A 19,507-nucleotide genomic window follows, 5' to 3' on the forward strand; every position below is an offset into this window, starting at 1 on the left:
GGGGCCTTGAGCCCTCCGTTCACGGGACCTATCCCCACCCCTAACAATCTGAAGAAGGCTCTCAACCCAAAATATCACATATCCATGGTCTCCAGAGATGCTGCCCAACTCCAGTTACTTCAGCACTTTGCCTTTTTATTGTAAACCAGCAGCAGCCACAGATCCTTGAATCTCCAAACCACTGGAGGAACTCAGTGGGTCTGGCAGCATCTGTGGAGGAAATGACCTGACGAAAGTATCAGGTCAGGACTTTTGTTCAGTCTGTCAGAGTGGGAAAGAAAGCAGGAAAAGAGGTGTGGGGTGGCCAAAACCCTGGCAAGTGATAGGTGGAGACAGCTGAGGGGATGATTGGCCGATGGGTGGAATAACTGATGAAGACTAAGTGTGAAATGGGCGTCAGATAAGGGAAGAAGAGGAAAGGAGCAGGGTGATTAGTGTGGTGGGAGAAACGTGTAAATTGGAGCTTGGGTAGTTTAGTTTAGAAATACAACACAGAAACTGCGACTGAGTTGAGGCTATCAAGCACTACTATCTATTTTATTGGAGACCCTCGGACTATCTTTGAGTGGACTTTACTGGCTTTATCTTGCACTAAATGTTATTCCATTTAGTTTGTATCTGTACACTATGGCTGGCCCGATTGTAATCATATATTGTCTTTCCACTGACTGGTTAGCACGCAACAAAAGCTTTCCACTGTACCTCGATACACATGCCACATGCCAATAAACAAGCACCAAATAAACTCATCTATATACTAAGTGGTAGCATTTGACTCCAAGGCACAAGCACCAAATACATCTTGCACATCCTGTTTCACCTCCCATTATCGGTACACATCCTCTTATTGAGCAAATATGAAAAGCCAAGGCCCAAATTAAATTAAGGTGTTAGATCCACCCTAGTGTTCCAACAGCTGGTACTTCCCCACAGTTGCTTCCATCTGACAGATTACTGATAGTGAACAAGTGTATCCATATAGATCAGACGAACAAAGTAATTGTTCTAGAGTAATAATCTCGCTCAAAAATCAAAACCACCTTGAGTGCTTCCTGTGCAGTCTGCTTACCCTCCACATGACTATGGATTTCCATGAATGCTTTGGTTCCACCTCCATCCCAAAGATAAAATGATAAATTAACTAACCACCCTTTAAAACAAGTAGATTGCAGAAAAAATACCGTAAATCAGAAACCATTTAATAAGCATATGAATAAGAATAATTTGCAGAGACATAGGTTAATAAAGAGGGAACGGGACTAATAGATGCTCTGCTGGGAGCCAGCTTGGGTTGAATGGTTTCTGTGTTGTAAGAAAAAGATTACAGAATTAGTCTTTCTACCATTCTTCAATAATAAACTACAGTGGTCTTCTATAACAGTTTCATTATCACTCCTTGGCTTCCATCAAGGACTCTAGTATTCTTTTCCAGATTGTCACAAAATAGCAGGCGATTCAACACTTGGCATGGTAAATACCAAAAGCAAATACCTGTAGTGTGCCTCAAAGTCCCACAGTCCCCACATTATCAGTACTGCACAAAGGGAGGACTCTTGCCAGCATTGATGCACTTTGCCCAATGTTGCTCGGCAGGAACATGTAGTCAAACCCATAAGCAGAAGACAGCAATCACCCAGTCAACTTGTTATTTAAGACACACAAGGCTTATTATAGATCTAAAAAAACAAGCCTGCAGCCAAATGTTAAAACCTGTAATACAATACGAGTAATGAGAACTACATTTTACACTTCAGAACCTCTGCTGCGTAACAGCTTTGACATATTGCTAGACCATGTAAAACGAGACTTGTGTAATAGCTCCAAGGGGTCAAATGTAGTCAATATAAAACACAAAGCTGCTAGATCATATAGCCACTGTTCATTCAGGTAACATCTTTCAGCAGTTACAAGAAGGGACATTTATAGATGTAAAAGTAGTCTCTAATGTTGTAAAGAACTCGAGCAGAAAACGGAGTTTAGATACAATGCCCTCCATAATGTTTGGGAAAAAGACCCATCATTTATTTATTTGCCTCTGTACTCCACAATTTGAGATTTGTTGAAGTAAAAACAAAAACCACATGTGGTTAAAGTGCACATTGTTAGATTTTAATAAAGGCCATTTTTATACATTTTTGTATTTTCACCATGTAGAAATTACAGCAGTTTATACATAGTCCCACCATTTCAGGGCACCATAATGTTTAGCACACAGCAATGTCATGTAAATGAAAGTAGTCACATTTAGTATTTTGTTGCATATCCTTTGCATGCAATGACTGCTTGAAATCTGCGATTCATTGACATCACCAGTTGCTGGGTATCTTCTCTGGCGATGCTCTGCCAGGCCTGTATTGCAGCCATCTTTAGCTTATGCTCGTTTTGGGGGCTAGTCCCCTACAGTTTTCCCTTCAGCATATAAAAGGCATGCTCAATTGGGTTCAGATTGGGTGATTGACCTGACCACTCAAAAATTGACAATTTTTAAGCTTTGAAAAACTCCTTTTTTGATTTAGCAGTTTGTTTGATATCATTGTCTTGATGTAGAACAGGGGTCTCCAAACTATGGCCCGCGGGCCACATCCGGCCCCCAGCAAACTCTTAACACATTCCGCGCGGCAGGGGTATTTAGCGGGTTCTGTAGTAGCGCAGCTTTAGAGATACAGCGCGGAAACAGGCCCGATGCCCATACACACTAACACTATCCTACACACACTCGGGACAAATTAAATTAACCTGCAAACGTGGAGTGTGGGAGGAAACCAGAGCACCCGGAGAAAACCCACGCAGGTACAAACTCTGTACAGACAGCACCCGTAGTCAGGATGGAACCCGGGTCTCTGGCGCTGTGAGGCAGCGACTCTACCGCTGCACCACCGTGCCACTGCCCCCGTGTTGCAAAGGCAAGTTGTGCGGAGTGGTAGCGTGGTGTGGGGAGTGGGGCGAGCGTGAAGATAGTTGGTGGCAGGGTCGGCACATAGAAGTCTCCCCCCCATGAGGGTGACCCGTGAACAGCTCACACTCTGGGGCGCCACACTGACCTAGACCCTTTGACCGGGTCTCCGCCGACGTGTGCCGACCCTGCCACCCTCTCGCGTGCCGACCCTGCCACCCAACGCGTGCCAACCCTGCCACCCTCTCTCTCTCCCCACCTCTTCTCTCTCCCTCCCGCTCCCCTTTCATTCTCTCCCCACCCCCTCGCCAGCCCTGCGGAGATCTGCGGATCTGTTTGTGTGCCAGATGGGGAGCATTATGCATGCGTGGGTTTTCGTTAATATGCCCGAGGGGTGATCACAGTGCATGTGTGTGTGAGAGGGAGAGAGAGAGAGAGAGAGAGAGAGATAGAGTGTGAGCAAGCCTATATGTGCGAGTCTGTGTCTGTCGGTGTGCGGGTCTATGTGTCTGTGTGTGTTTCGGTATGTGGGAGTCCACGTGTGCGTTTATGTCGCAGTGTGTGCATGTCAGTGTGTGTCCATGTCAGTATGAGTGTGTGTGCGTGTGTGACATTTCTTCATTTTTTTCCTACGGCCCGTAAAAATGTGGCACATATATAATGTGGCCCTCATGCTGAAAGGTTTGGAGGCCATTGCTGTAGAATGAACTGCTGGCCAATGAGTTTTGAGGCATTTGTTTGAACTTAAGCAGATAGGATATGTCTATACACTTCAAAATTCATCATGCTACTACCATCAGCAGTTGTATCATCAATGAAGATATGTATCTTCATTGATGATATCTTCAGCGGCTATACATGCCCAGGCCATAACACCCCCACCACCGTGTTTCACAGAGATGGTATGCTTTGGATCTTTGGCAGTTCCTTCTCTCCTCCATACTTTGCTCTTGCCATCCCTCTGATATAAGTTAATCTTCATCTCACCTGTCCACAAGACCTTTCTTCAGAAATGTGGTTGCTCTTTTAAGTACTTCTTGGCAAACTGTAACCTGGCCATCCTATTTTTGCAGCTAACCAGTGGTTTGTATCTTGCAGTGTAGCCTCTGTATTTCTGTTCGTGAAGCCTTCTGCAGACAGTGGTCATTGACAAATCCACACATGACTCCTGAAGAGTGTTTCTGTTCTGTCGGGCAGGTGTTTGGGGATTTTTCTTTATTATAGAGAGAATTCTTCTGTCATCAGCTGTGGAGATCTTCCTTGGACTGCCAGTCCCTTTGCGATTAGTAAGCTCAGCAGTGCTCTCTTTCTTCTTAATGATGTTCCAAACAGTTGATATCGGTAAGCCTAAGGTTTGGCTGATGTCTCTAACAGTTTTATTCGTGTTTCTCAGCTTCTTTGACTTTCATTGGCACAACTTTGGTCCCCATGTTGATAAACAGCAATAAAAGTTTCCAAAGGTGATGGAAAGACTAGGTGCTGAGAGCTCTATTGTACCTGCATTAAGGAGGCCATTAAACACACCTGAGCAATTACAAACACCTGTAAAGCCACGTGTCCCAAACATTATGGAGCCCTGAAATGAGGGGAACTATGTATAAACACAGCTGTAACTTCTACATGGTGAAACCAAATGTATAAAAATGGCTTTTATTAAAATCTGACAATGTGCACTTTAACCACATGGGACTTTTTTTTCTATTATAAATCTCAAATTGTGGAGTACAGGGGCAAATAAATAAATGATGGGTTTTTGTCCCAAACATTATGGAGGGCACTGTTGCTGCTGTAGCTGTGATTCAATAGCTAGAATTTCAGTTCCTTCTGACCCACTGGTACTTTGACGTCATTGGAACCTGGCCAAAGCAAAGAGAAATAATACTTTCAGGTTCATTTGTAAAAATACGAGAAGAAAAAAAAAATGTCCAACCACTAATCTCTTTATAGGATTTTCAGTAGAGTAAAATTCAGTTCAAGTAAATGTAATGGGTTTAGATTTTCCTAGATTGGAAACATAAAACGTGGCTTTATTCCACAGTACCCACAAAGCATACACCTGCTGCATGTGTCACTATCTGTGGTGAGGATTTTGATCAGCTTCCTTCCATCTGTTTGTCCAAAGTTGCCCAATGCATAAAAATTGAGTGGATTACATGTTCACAAAATATGTTATGGTGATAACATGCTTAATAGTGGAAAAAAAAGTATTAGTCTACAAACAAAATATACATAAAAATAAAGCCACGTTGTAGTCTGAATACAACGCATGAAAATATAGTACGTGATGTAGTACACACCCTCTGACCAAACATCACAATTGTTTGAAACTAAAAACTGGCACCAGATTTCTTGCAGTGTCTGAAAAGTAACCGCAGATTTCCGTCTACAACTACTTCTTAAAAAACTACTATTGAGCAATTCAGTCTGTCAAGATGAACAGAGACTTTCACTGAGCACAATGTAGCCCCCATAGATCAAATGGTTAAAACTTCTTAATGTGAAAAGTTGTCAAGACTTTTGCCCCTCGGTCTGAGGCAGCATAAAACAATTCCTATAATAAGGACATGATATGAACACCACATCTAAACTAAACTCACAGTTCAATCGTACTTTAATGTTACACATACCTGGGCACAATGAAATTATTTTTCGGTAACAATCTTAATATATACAGGCACACTCCTACTCAAGTACAAGAGTGATATATAGTAGATTACACTAAGGCAGTATGCAAGAGTCACCTCATTTCAGGCGTATAGTTGAATACAACGCATGAAATATAGTTGAATACAACGCATGAAATACACTGCGTGCCTGATTTTTACAAATGTGTTGGCTCAAAACTGCTCAACAGCCAATAAAGAAAATGAAGATTTGAAATATCTTTTAATGATAAGGCTAAAGGAATGGGTCTGCCTTTCAGAGAATCAAAATAATATGTGATTTGTAAAACTGGTTTATTCTGTGCAGTTCCATGAACTCATCAATCTGGATGGAAAAATCAATGCATCAACTGAGATTCTTTCCAAATTTCTGCAAACTAATTTGGGTAATAAGATTAACTTTCTTCAAAGGGCATGAAAATCCACAGATTGTGGCTCAAATAACAAGTTTATTTCCCAGACAGAGTATTAAATTTGGAACTAAAGCAGGCTGATGAAGCTGGAATGCATATCAGCAAGAACTGTGCTGTAGTAATCATGAATAGAAACAGCACAAGTAGTATTTACATTCCTAAAGTCAAATGACTGAATAATTGAAGGCTCTGCATTTTATTTATCCATTTTGTACGATGTGGATATAACTGACAAGGCCAGCTTTTATTTCTCATCTTTAATTGCCCTTGAAAGGATGGCAATTAGCCACCTTGAAACTGTTGCAGACCTTTGGCACAATTGTTTCCAGTTGCATGACGTGACCCAACTTGGAAAAAAAACACTGCAGATGGTGGCATTCCCATGTGCCTACTGCCCTTGCCCTTCCAATGGTAGAGATTGAGAGCTTGGGAAGTACAGCCAGAGTACCAAGATGAGTAAATTTAGTGAATTTAAAAAAAAGAATCAATGCCTCAAAGCTGTTGATGTGAGTGACGCAAGGATTAAAACTACACAGATTCATCACACTGAACGCCATTTTAGTAAGATGAATGCAAAGGTTTACCTAATGCCATAAATATACAATCACAGATCATCAGAGTTCAAAGCAAGGGCATTCTGGCATGGGACAGAAAGTTGGCTAACACATTGAATCAACTGGTAACACAGGGAAACAAGGAACTACAGATATTAGAATCTTGAGCAAAACAAAGTGCTGGATGAAGCAGCATCTGTTGAGGGAATGGACAGGCAACACTTTAGGTCAGAATTCCTCTTCGGCCTAAAGGAGGGTCATTGTCCAATCGTCACTTGTCTATTGCACCAACAGATGCTGCCCGACTGACAAACAAAAGCCACCAATATGTACCAATGGCAGACATTCTTTTTTACATTTAAATTGCCTTTTGACAAAAGTAAACCAAACTCCAGAATATCATTACCAAGCGCTGTCTGCATTTTTCAACGCTCCAGTTCCAACATCACCGCTGATCCTCCATAATATGACATGCATGAACACTATTGCAGATTGCCATTTCAATAAATATATATACAAAAAACGTACACTATACAAACACATAGCATTTCACTACTGAATACGCCAAGTAGTTTCTATTCGGTGCCAATTTGAAACTAAATGAGTACATAAAATACAACTGATTGTAATACAGACGATAGGCTGAACATCTGTTTAGAATCCAGAGTATTTTGTGTAGCAGTGCTCAAAAGTAAATAACGCACGGGCATTCATTCTGATCACTTGGGTTTCAGTCGTATCAATTATGGTGTGTATTAAATCAATACCAATAAAGTTACTTGCGATATCAATTAGCAAACATTAATATGCGGGGAATATTGGTAACCTTTGCAGACCAATTCCAGTCCCTTGCTGAATGTCAGTATTCATAAAGCAGAGATACATTAGCATGTCTAATATTTTTGATTAAGAATCATGTCTCTGCATAGTTCAGAACATTCTCTTAAAAATTGACATTTGTCATGAAAGTTGCCTGAGAAAAAAAATGTAATTGCACCCACTGGTCAGTGATACAGCTGTTACAATGCCACTACTGGCAGACTATGAAATTCCCATTCTGAGTATTACAATATATAAACACAACAAAAATTAAGCAAGGAATACCCGACTTTAAAATGAGAACTTAATTCCAAGTGAACTCCGTGATCTCATTATCCACTGGCTTTTAACAGGACTTCACAAGACAACAACGAACTGGCTTTAAATCAGAGTCCAATGTCATAGCAGATTAGCAACAAAGAATCCTCTGTGCAGCCATTAACATATCTTTCTTTGCACTATTTAACTGTATATACATGAGTTATGAGTAATGAATGGCATACCAGTAGCTGATATCTCAAATGAAAATGTTATCATTTCTAGTAATCCTACAAATTAAATAACAGAATCCAAGAGTCATATATAACATTATGAGAGGCATATATAGGATAGACAGCTAGACCCTTTTCCCAGGTTGGAAGCATCCAAGACTAGAGATCACTGCTCTATGATAAGGGCAAAATTTAATGCACATGGCAAGGTTTTTTTTTTTAAATTACACAGAGGTTGGTAGGAGTCTAGAAGTTGCACTGCCAGGAGTGGTGGAAGAGGCAGGTATGATAATGGTGTTGAAGAGTTTATGAGGTGGGCACCTGGATATGCAGGGAATAGAAGGATATGGATCATGTTCAGGCAGATGAAACTAGTTTACTTGGCATCATATTCGGCACAGGCAACGTGGGTCATTGAGCCTGCTCTTGTGCTGTACTTTACTATTCTCTATATGCAAGGCTAAATAAGAAAGTAATCCAGAAAATTAAATAAAACCTGGAACAGCTTTAGAAAGCAGCTAGGGATGTCATTTGGATTCATTCAAGTAGTCACATGAAAATTGTTCAAAGTAAAACAAACCAAACTTATCTTGACCTACTCATCAACCGGACGTAAACGCCTAAGTTCTCCTTGAAGTTTGCATTGAAAGCATGGACACTTCACAAGGAGAACCTAGATGTACAGCTGAAGAATAACATTCAATTCTATCTTCCAACTCTGTGGAAATTGACCTGGAAACAAACTCATGGAGCAATATTACCAAATGATTCACAAACTTCAATGCTAAGTGTAGGTATGTTACAAAACCTGAATCGTCATTGGGAATCTGCCCTCAGCCATGTCGGCATTTTGGCGCTGTAAGGGGCGGGTAAAAACGGGGGCTGTACTAATCCACATGTTCAGCCTAGTAAACATTAACGAGATGAGGACCCGAAAAGGTTTTTTTTTACCTCGAGAGAGTTAGTGAAAATCTCTGGATTTCGCAACCTCTGCAGCACCCAGGGTTTTAGGGTAGTTATGAGGCCCCTGTATCAAGTTGGCTATAACGAATTTCAGAGGGGCTTTTTATATAGATGTGGCCCTTGTGGCCAAGGGGATCAGAGGGTATGGAGAGAAGGGCAGGTACAGCAATTGAACACTACTGAGTTGGATATAAATCAGCCATGATATAAAAATCATTTTATATGGAATTATTTGTGAATGCAGGCTCGAAAAATGTTAATCTTTCCTTAAGAAATGGCCTTTGACCTATCCAAGATCACAGCTAATTTCTATGCTAATTTCCGAGTATGAAAGGTCAAACTTTTTAATACATGAAAGTGAGGTGTCAAATTAAACTTATTGTTACCAATCTGATGGGATAAATCAGACATTTTTTAACTTTTTGTAATGCTACTAAGTGAAACAAAAACTATAAAAGGCATGAGATGAGACGGCAACTATTATTAAAGCTGATTAAGGATGCTTTCTGACCAAGGATAGACATGCACAACAGCAATATAAATTTTCCCAATGAAATTAATTAAATCACAATGTAAATTGCTTCCATTTCACTGTATCTGTCCATATTATACATGTCAATTTACAAAACAAGAGGCAACAGTACAATAAGCATTACAATAGCTACTTTTAATGTTTTCAGATATTACAATAATTTCAATGCACCTCCAATCAAAAACATCAAGGCATATCAAAGGAGCATTATCAGATAAATAACTGATACCAACATGCAGCAGGTAATGTAGAACCTGGTGAAGACTGACAATTCAATGAGTGATTTGGAGATAAAGAGTCAGAACATTTTGGGAAGGTATCCCAGAGATAAGTGTCTTGATATCTATCCAAGGGCGTGACTAAATGATTGAGCGATGAAATTAAGTGAAAATTCTCATTCAATTACTGGAAGAAATCATAACCATAAAGGTCAGAAAACTAGGGGTAGTGAAAGGCTGAAAGCGTCAAGAGTTAGGATTCTGGATGAATACAAATTCAGAAGATAGAGAGGGAGGCCAGTCAGAAGGTGAAATCACCAAATATAGATGCAATAAAGCACAGATAGAAACATAGAAAAATAGGTGCAGGAGTAGGCCATTCGAGCCAGCATCGTTATTCAATATGATCATAGCTGCTAACCTAAAATCAGTACCCCGTTCCTGCTTTCCCCCCATATCCCTTAATTCCGTTAGCCCTAAGAGCTAAATCTTACACTCGCTCTCTCTCTCTCTTGAAAACTTCCAGTCAATTGGCCTCCACTGTCTTCTGTGGCAGAGAATTCCACTGATTCACAACTCTTTGGGCACCAATTTTTTTTTCCCCCTCCTCATCTCAGTCCTAAATGGCCTACCCATTATTCTTAAACCGTGACCCTGGTTCTGGACTCCCCCAACATCGGGAACATGTTTCCTGCCTCTAGCGTGTCCAAGCCCTTAACAATCTTATATGTTTCAATGAGATCACCTCTCATCCTTCTAAACTCCAGAGTGTATAAGCCCAGCTGCTCCATTCTATCAGCATATGACAGTCCCGCCATCCCGGGAATTAACCATGTAAACCTACGCTGGGCATGTACACTCTGGAGTTTAGAAGGATGAGAGGGCATCTCATTGAAACATATAAGATTGTTAAGGGCGTGGACGCACTAGAGGTAGGAAACATGTTCCGACTGTTGGGGGAGTCCAGAACCAGGGGCCACAGTTTAAGAATAAGCAGTAAGCCATTTAGAACGGAGACGAGGAAACACTTTTTCTCACAGAGAGTGGCGAGTCTGTGGAATTCTCTGCCTCAGAGGGCGGTGGAGGCAGGTTCTCTGGATGCTTTCAAGAGAGAGCTAGATAGGGCTCTTAAAAATAGCGGAGTAAGGGTATAATGGGAGAAGGCAGGAACGGAGTACTGATTGGGGATGATCAGCCATGATCACATTGAATGGCGGTGCTGGCTCAAAGGGCCAAATGGCCTATTCCTGCACCTATTGTCTATTCTGATCTATATCACTAATATATATTGGAAATAACTGGTGTCCCAGCACTGAGCCTTGTGGCACCGCATTAGTCACTGCCTGCCATTCTGAAAAGGACCCTTTACTCTTTGCTTCCTGTCTGCCAACCAGTTCTCTATCCATGTCAATACTCTACCCCCCATGCCACGTGCTCTAATTTTGCACACTAATCTCTTGTGTAGAACCTTGTCAAAGACATTTTGAAAGTCCAGATACACCACATCCACTGGCTCTTCCTTATCCATTCTATGTGTTACGTCCTCAAAATATTCCAGAAGATTAGTCAAGCATGATTTCCCCTTCATAAATTCATGCTGACTTTGACCGATCCCATAACTGCTTTCCAAATGCGCTGCTATAACATCTTTAACAATCGACTCAAGCATCATCCCCACTACCAACGTACGGTTAACTGGTCTATAATTCCTCTTTTTCTCTCCCCGTCCTCTCTTAAAAAGTGGGGTTACATTGGATCAGTTCCTGTGGACTGGAGGGTAGCCAGAGTTGAGAGAACATTGGAAAATAATCATCAATGCATCCAGAATTTCTTGGGGATTTATCTGCCTTCTGACCCAACAGTTTACCTAACACCATTTCCTGACTAATGTGGATTCCCTTCAGTTTCTCACTTCCACCAGATCCTCAGTCCACTAGTAATTCTGGGAGATTGTTTGTGAATGAATGATGACAGAACCAAAGTATTCATTTAACTGTTTAAGAAGGAACTGCAGATGCTGGAAAATCGAAGGTGCTGGAGAAACTCAGCGGGTGCAGCAGCATCTATGGCGCGAAGGTAATAGGCAACGTTTCGGGCCGAAACCCTTCTACAGACTGAACTATAGGCAACATCTTTTGCACTCTTTCCAGCATTATTTTCTGTAGTGTGGTGACCAGAACTGCACAGAATATTCCAGGTATGGCCTACCTAACCAATGTCCTGTACAGCTACAACATGATGGCCCAATTCTTATACTCAACAGTAGGTATGTTACAAAACCTACCTGAATCGTCGATGAGAATCTGCCCCCAGGCCGTGTGCGCGATTTTGGTGCTGTTTAGAGGGGGCGGGTTTAAAACGCGATTTTTACTAGGCTGTTGCAATTGAAAATGTTCGGCCTAGTAAATCATTAACGGAAAATCGCTGAAAGACCCCGTCGCAAAAGGTATTATTAGTTTTTATGGCCTTGTATAATAGTTATAGTAGTTTAAAAATCACTCTCTAAACCCGCGACCTCTCGCAGCCCCAGGGTTTTATAAAGCAAACAATTAAAGGTATGTACCTTATTTTTACATTAAAAGGGGCTTCTTAAGAACCCTGTATATAAAGTTTTTTATAGCGAGTAGCTCATTTTGGCCTCTTTATATCCTGCAGTATTTTTCTGGGCATTTGAGGGTACAAATCCACTGCAATGTGAACGTTCTAAACCAGCGCGTTCACAGGATCCCACTAGAAAGCCGATTTAAAATAGACTTTAATTTACAGCAATTGAACACTAAATTCCTTCCATTTGGCCTATAAATTGATGTAAATGAGATTTAAAAATCATGTTTTATTGTGAATTATTTGTGAATATTATTTGGACACTTAGGCTATTTAAAAATGTTAATCATTTATTAAGAAATGGATAGATGTTTAGATCTAGTAATTGAAGTTTGAAATTAGCTACAATTGGGTAACTAACTAATTATATGCTTTAATTTCAGGTCATCCAAGTAAGATTATTTTATATTTGTTTCAGAATGCTTCAATCTATGATAACTGAAAATTTCATTCAGTTCTCTTAATTTTTAAGAAGGTTATGGGCTTTTGACTGTCCATGATCACAGCTTTTTTGTTATGTCCATAGAAAATCAATAGGGAACAAGATGCTAATTTCCGAGTATGAAAATGGCCATAACTTTTTTATTACTTGAGATATGAAAGTGAATTAGGTGTCAAATTAAACTTATTGTTATGCTTTATCTGATGGGATAAATTGCAGATTTGATTTTTTAAATCTCAAAATTTTGTAACATTGCTACTCAACAGCCATGCCTGTGAAGGAAAACAACCCAAATTCCTTCTGCACTACCTTATCCAACTGGGTCACCATTTTTAGGAAGCTATGAACCTGCGTCCCATGGTCCCTCTATACATCAATGCTTCTAAGATCCCTGCCATTTACTATACACGTCCTGCCAATATTAGATGACACAAAAAGCATTACATCATACGTGCCTAGATCAAATTCAACCTGTCGCCATTGGTGACTCACCGCTCCGCCCAACTTTCCAGCTGATCTACATCCCTCTGTATCCTTAGGCAACCATCCTCGCTATCTACACTACACCAATCTTCATGTCGTTAGCTGGCTTGCTTATCCAACCAGAGACATTCTCATCCAAGTCTCCGGGTTACGCAAGGGTTCCAATCACTGAGAACTGTCCGTACACTGATTTTTCTTGTTGGAAATGTATGTTTTCATATTCTGTGGCTCTGCACACACCTCCAATAATCATTTAATTGTAAAAATATCTTCTATTTTTACCCCAATACTTCCCCTAATTGGACTAAGTGCCATGTCAGTTCTTATATGATAAAGGAACTATCATTGATGCCCTGCTGTACATCATTTATTAGACTTCCAGTCAGAAAAACAAATCTCAACCACTTTCCTCTGCCTCCTATAACCAAGTCAATTTTGCATCCATTTCCCCCCCCCAAAAAAACCCTTTGATTTCTAGACTTGCATAAACATGGGACCTCATCAAAACACTTTTTTTTAAAATATTGGTAATCTCCAGCCAGGCTTGCCCCTGCGCAAAACCATGCTGACTACCTCCAATCAGTGACTGCCTTTCCAAGAGATCACAAATCCCACCCGAAGATTTGTTTACCAATTGTTTCCCTGATGTAATGCTCACTGGTCTATTTCCCTACCACCCTTTTTGAATATGGAAACATTAACCACTCTCCAGTCTTCTAGAGGAGAGTTAACAATGATGTATAAATCTCCATCAGAGACCAAGTGATTTCCTTTCCCACAACAATGGAATAGATCTCATCAAGCCGAAGGGATCAATATCTCTAAACATATCTTCCAGGCTACCATCAATATTCCCACCCTTCTCCTGAATACTGATGTGTTCATTCAGAATATACTACACATTGCCAGACTCCTGCTTGGTCTCTGAAACCAACTCTTTCCCCAGCTATTTTCTTAATTCTATTTTATACGACAGAAGGTTTTGAATTGTCTTTAATTCTCTTGTCCAAGGCTGTTTCATGTCTCTTTTTTTGCTTCCTGCTTTCTTAAGACCTCATCTAATCCACTATAAAGCACAAAAACTTGTTTGATTTCAACTCCCCAAACCGGATATTCGCTTCTGGGGTCTAGAGTCACATATTGGACACACAGATAAAGATCATATATTTCCTCTCATTTGGAGCATTAATGAACCAGATGGGTTCCTATAACAGTAGCCATTACCAGGCTGATTTGTATGTTTATTCTGGATCTACATACCCATAACAGTAAGATTCAAACTTCCAGATGTGAAATCTGACTCTTCAGTTTTCGTCCATGCCTCAGGATTGCAAATTCAGTAACTACACCACTGTGCCACCACCTTGCTCACATATTTCACTTGACCACTCTTTCCCAAATTTTAAAATGTATCCAAAGCTCAGGTTGATCCATTTTTTTTAATAAATGCTAACATTTATAATAGCCCTGAGCTAAAAACAAATTGCTGGAGAAACAAATAAAGACCGTAAATTGGAGAAACTCAGTGGGTTAGGAAGTATCTGTGGAGGGGAATTGACACATGACATTTCAGGTCATGACCCTTCTGTTCTTGTGCTCAACATTCCAGCATCTGCAGACTCTTGTATCTTCATTTTTATCAATAAAACCATATCTATTAACCATAGATTTGCTTACAAAATCATATTAATTGTATTGCAAACCACAAAAAGTTTGCGTGACATTTCAATACATTGTAACAGCACCATAAGAGGCCTACAGCAAGATCTCTATTTTTGGGGTAGGCCTTCAAAAGGAACAAGGGCAACAAACACACAAAACAAAAATTAATAGACTTCAAATTGTGCAGTTACCAATAGCGTTTTAAAATCAGCTAATCATTTACACCTTGTACATAAAGGAATTGAAGTATAACGGGATCAGCCAGAAGTCAAATGATAGTGCATATCACATTTTTCGCACTGTCTCAATCGAGACATTTTAGCAACTTTAAATCAAGAAATCGTTGAATTCATGTTACACAAATATGCTAGGATCATTCATTAAAGATTGCATATAAAAGATACATTTACCCAGTTACAGTGACATGATGCAGAAGAAAGTTGTTACATCGAAGATCAGTGAGTACATACCATAATTGGCAGAGAATTCATTTCAAGATGGGCAGTTAAAGAACTTCAGGAAAGTGCATTGAAGCAACTCACCTTGGACGGTTCCAGTGGATTGTGGTCATTACATTGTACTTTTATTCCTTGCGTACAATATTAAACCATTGTTAGCTATGCACAAGTTCTTGTTCAGATTCCTATGTCTCTACTGGACAGCATGGAACCGTCCTGAAATAAACGGCTATTTCTCAATGCATGCCCATTGCTTTAATTCAACTCTCCTTTCAAAACTGAGATTTTTCAACATAACATGAACCCTCCATGAGAATAATGAGATTACCCAGCTTACTTCTGAGAACCTGTATAAATCTAACTCGCCCATGGGCTGGCTGTTAGCTGCAATCACTCAATGATGTGAACCCAGGTGAATTTTGATACAAATTCATAGCATCATAAGTGAAAGGCAGAAGCTTAGCTGGGTAGGACAATGGAAGTTGTGCTATACCAAATATCAAATAGAGTACGTTATAACTGGGTACATATACCAAAACCATCTTGTATTGTGAACTCAAGGTCCTTCACATCACCTGCAGTGAATGTTCACCTGTCGCACAGAGTCAAATGTACAAAATATCTCTATGAGCATACACAAGCCAGACTAGACAATTTCCTGAACAATTATAGCAGAGTACTGGAATACTGAAGAGTAAACTAAGTCAGTTGTATGGCATTTGTGTTTGCTTAATTACTCTGGACTACAAGAGTAATTTAGCAACACAATCACCAGGCTTTTTTTTACAACTTATCATGTCTGCAATGATTGTGGATAACTGGCAAGGAGTTATGGTGTGTTCACGTGTGTCTACTACTGTTCCTGTGATGATGTAGCAGTATGCTGATCTTTACCTTGTCTGGACTCTTCAATATCTTAATATTTGGGGTATCCAAGAACACAATACATGATCAGAATCCAAATAATAAACCTTCCATATTGGACAACACATATTCCAAAAAGCTTAACTGAAATGCCATTCTTTTTAATGTAAACTCTCCATTGCGCCATCTAATCTGCTCATTTTCTATTCAGTACTCTCTCCCCTGTTACATCATTGAGATTAGGACAAAAATGTATGTCCTCCCACTCCCGTTAAATAACTCACATTAAATAGTCGAAAAAGGCACAAGCTCTGTAATAATGGCCATGAGGGCCTGAATCAGACTACATGAGCCGCTCACAAGCACCACACTCATTTTGTGACTGCTAAAATAAATATTCAGTTAAATACCCTACCTGTGTGTTCATTCCACTCATTGCTTAAATGCCAAAGACCACCATGAGCAGTGATCGGGTAATTATCCAGAATCTTTGTATGGAATTTTAATTGTTCTCTTATTCCTACAGCTGATGCAACTAACTGTCACTTTTAAACTTGAACCAATATTTAGTAACTTTCCTTGTACAACCACCACAAATGATAGTTTTAGAGGAAAGGTAGACATTCATCCTATAGTACACAATTCCTTGAATTAGCCCCAGCTCACCTAAAACATGACCTGCATGATTTAGGAAATGGCAAGCAACTTATTCGCACACATTTCTCCAGCCCATGTAACACTCATTATACCAGACAATGAATGGCACATCCAATTCCTCCCAAAAATAATCCTCCAGGGCCAGAGATGCCTATTTGTAGCCATCGCAAATGACCGACAGTCGGAGGAGGCAAGGGGAACGAGTAAAGGACAGGTTGTGAGTCGGGAAAGATCACACAGGGAAGGAGGCATGGAATGTGAGGATGGGGAGAAATAAAAACAATTGGAAAGGCGGATGCCAAATAAATAAGAGAAGGCGGCCCGGAGTGTGTGGGGCTGAAACACTGGAGGCATGTGTGTCTGGCTCGGGGGGGGGTCATAAAAAGTTTGTGCGGGGTTGGGGCGGAGTAGGGAGAGACGAGATGGAATACACCCACCTATATAAACACACTCATCCTCTGCCCTCTGTTCTTCCTCCAGTTCAGGCGGCGCTTCCTGCCGCCATGTGCTTCTCTTTCGGGCTCCGTGGCCCAGGCGAGTCAGGAAACGCCGGGTCGGCCGCGGCCAGGGCCCGAGGTCAAGTTACACCGCCTGGGGATTGCGTGTGAACCCCATTTTACCTCCCCCTTCCTCACCCCCCCCCCCCCCCCCATCCCACACATCACTCCTCCTCACAACCACCACACCCCCCCCTCCTCCCCCTCCACTCCCCAACCCCGTCGCGCTCACCTGCCCGTCGCCGGGGCCTTGGCTCTGGCCTTGAGTCTGGGTCGGAGACGGCAGAGTAAAGTCGGTGAACTCGAACTCGGAGCCCTGCGTGTCTGCGCCGAGCAGCTCGGCCTCCTCGGTGTCCAGGAAGGTCAGCGTCTGCGAGCTCGGCCCGTACGCGTCCACACTCATGGCGGCCACGGCGCGGGAGCGCGCACTCGCTTCCCCCCTCCTCTAGGCACGATTCAAACCCACGGGGCAACAACCGCTGGGCGCGCGCCGGGGGCCCGATGAGGATGGGGCGGGAGGGAGGGAGGGAAGAGTCGGCGCCGAGCGGGCGGGAGGTAAGGAAGGAAAGAAGGAAGGAAGGAGGTCCGCGGGTTCGAGGCCAAGCGCTGGGCCTCGGGCTTGGGCCGAGCGAAGAACCGCGGCGGGGGTTGCTATCCGTCGGAAGGAAAGAGTAGGAGGTGGAGGCGATGAGGCGGCGGCTTTCGAGCTGCGGAAAAGTCTGGAGTTAAAAGGGTGGGCAAGTGAATGGCCGCTGGAGGCCGAGTTGAGCGGGAGGGCGGCAATCGATGGCCGGACAACCCCACAGCAACAGCGCGAGAGCCGCAACTCCCCCGCAGCGCTGACGTACTGCACAGGACGCGCTGACGTGAGGACGCCGTCGGCAGGCGGTGACGTAATTCGCCGGCAAGGACGGGTGACGTAATACACACAGGGAGAGAGGTGATGGTGGCGGGGGCGGGTAAGTAAAAGCGCTCCCTCGATTCGCGCCTCCGCCTCCTCTTCTTCACGCCCCAACTGCGCCGCAACACGTTGGCGGTCGGCGCTGGGAAGAGGCTGTGGCTACTGCACCGCCTGCACTCTCCCTGAATGACAGGTTGCCATTTTAGACCCAGTGCTCAGACGTCCATTATGTCCCTTTAAACTCCATTAGCCTCCAATGTGTCTGCTCAGGACTGCAGTCCTTTATTCTGACCCCTCCTTCAGCACATGTTACCTTCTCTTGAGAGGATTATTGTAGATAGATGTTCTATTTTGAAGTACTTTCTTCGTCTCCCCGTCCCTCGAGTCAGTCCAGATCAATGGGGTTACGACATAGTAATCAATCCCCAGTTAAAAAAACATTCCCATTCCACTGGATAATCGCCATTTTTTAATCTGGTTACTCTACTCGTCAAAATTCTAAGAGGGAGAGAACAGGACCGGTATTCACATTCAATTTTTTTTTTTAATGTAGATGCTGCAAGTCTGAAAGGATCTTTCTCATCTTCTGATGAAGGGTTATAGAATGACTCAGCTGGCAGAGCTGCTGCCTCACAGTGCTGGAGACTTGGGTTCAATCCCGACCTCGAGTGCTGTCTGTGTGGAGTTTGCATGTTCTCCCTGTGACCGTGTGGGTTTTCTCCGGATTCTCTGGTTTCTTCACACGTCCTAAAGACATGCAGGTTTGTTGATGTGTAGGATGCGAAAATGGGATAACATAGAACATGTGTATGGGTGATCGATGGGCTCGTTTTCACAATGTATCTCTAAAATTAAACGCTAAACTTGAAATGTTAACTATTTCTTCTTCCAGAGATGTTGTCTGACCCTGATATGTCATCAAGAAAGAGTAGGAACAGGCCTTTCAGTTCCTGCAATCATCAATAAGATTGTGGCTGATCTTGGACCTGACAACTGTTTACCAGCTTTTAACCCATATTAAATTAATTAAGGGGTATTTTATGGAATCATTTGTTGATCTCTTGGATATACTGAATAAATGTCTTCACAGACCTTTTGGGTTGAAAATTCCAAAGACACTAACTTCTAGATGAAGATTTATTGTCTCACTTCAGTCCTAAATGACAGACCACTTATTTTGATACTAATCCAATATTCTAGACATCTCTTCACCATTTTTGCCATCTGTTCTATAAAACTTCAAGAATTTTGTATGTTTCAATGGAATCACCTGTCATTCTTCTAAACTTGAGATAAAGCGTGAAAATAGGCCCTTTGGCCCACCAAGTCTGGGCCGACGTACGATCACCCACACACTAGCAATATCCTACCCACTAGGAATAGTTTACAATTT

The 19,507-nt window shown here is 41.8% G+C and overlaps 1 protein-coding gene across 3 annotated transcripts in view; it reads right to left on the minus strand.

The window, feature by feature from the left end:
* upf1 (UPF1 RNA helicase and ATPase) overlaps positions 1–17,906 on the minus strand; it is a 53,763-nt gene extending 35,857 nt beyond the window's left edge. For all 3 annotated transcript variants that reach the window (XM_055658473.1, XM_055658472.1, XM_055658470.1), the window contains exon 1: positions 17,446–17,906. In XM_055658473.1, coding sequence (XP_055514448.1) covers positions 17,446–17,616 — 171 coding nt within the window. In that variant the 5' untranslated portion in view covers positions 17,617–17,906. The remainder of the gene's footprint in view (positions 1–17,445) is intronic.
* Between the last annotated feature and the right edge of the window lie 1,601 nt (positions 17,907–19,507).

This window comes from Leucoraja erinacea, chromosome 29, assembly GCF_028641065.1.
Source record: "Leucoraja erinacea ecotype New England chromosome 29, Leri_hhj_1, whole genome shotgun sequence".
Taxonomy (NCBI): domain Eukaryota; kingdom Metazoa; phylum Chordata; class Chondrichthyes; order Rajiformes; family Rajidae; genus Leucoraja; species Leucoraja erinaceus.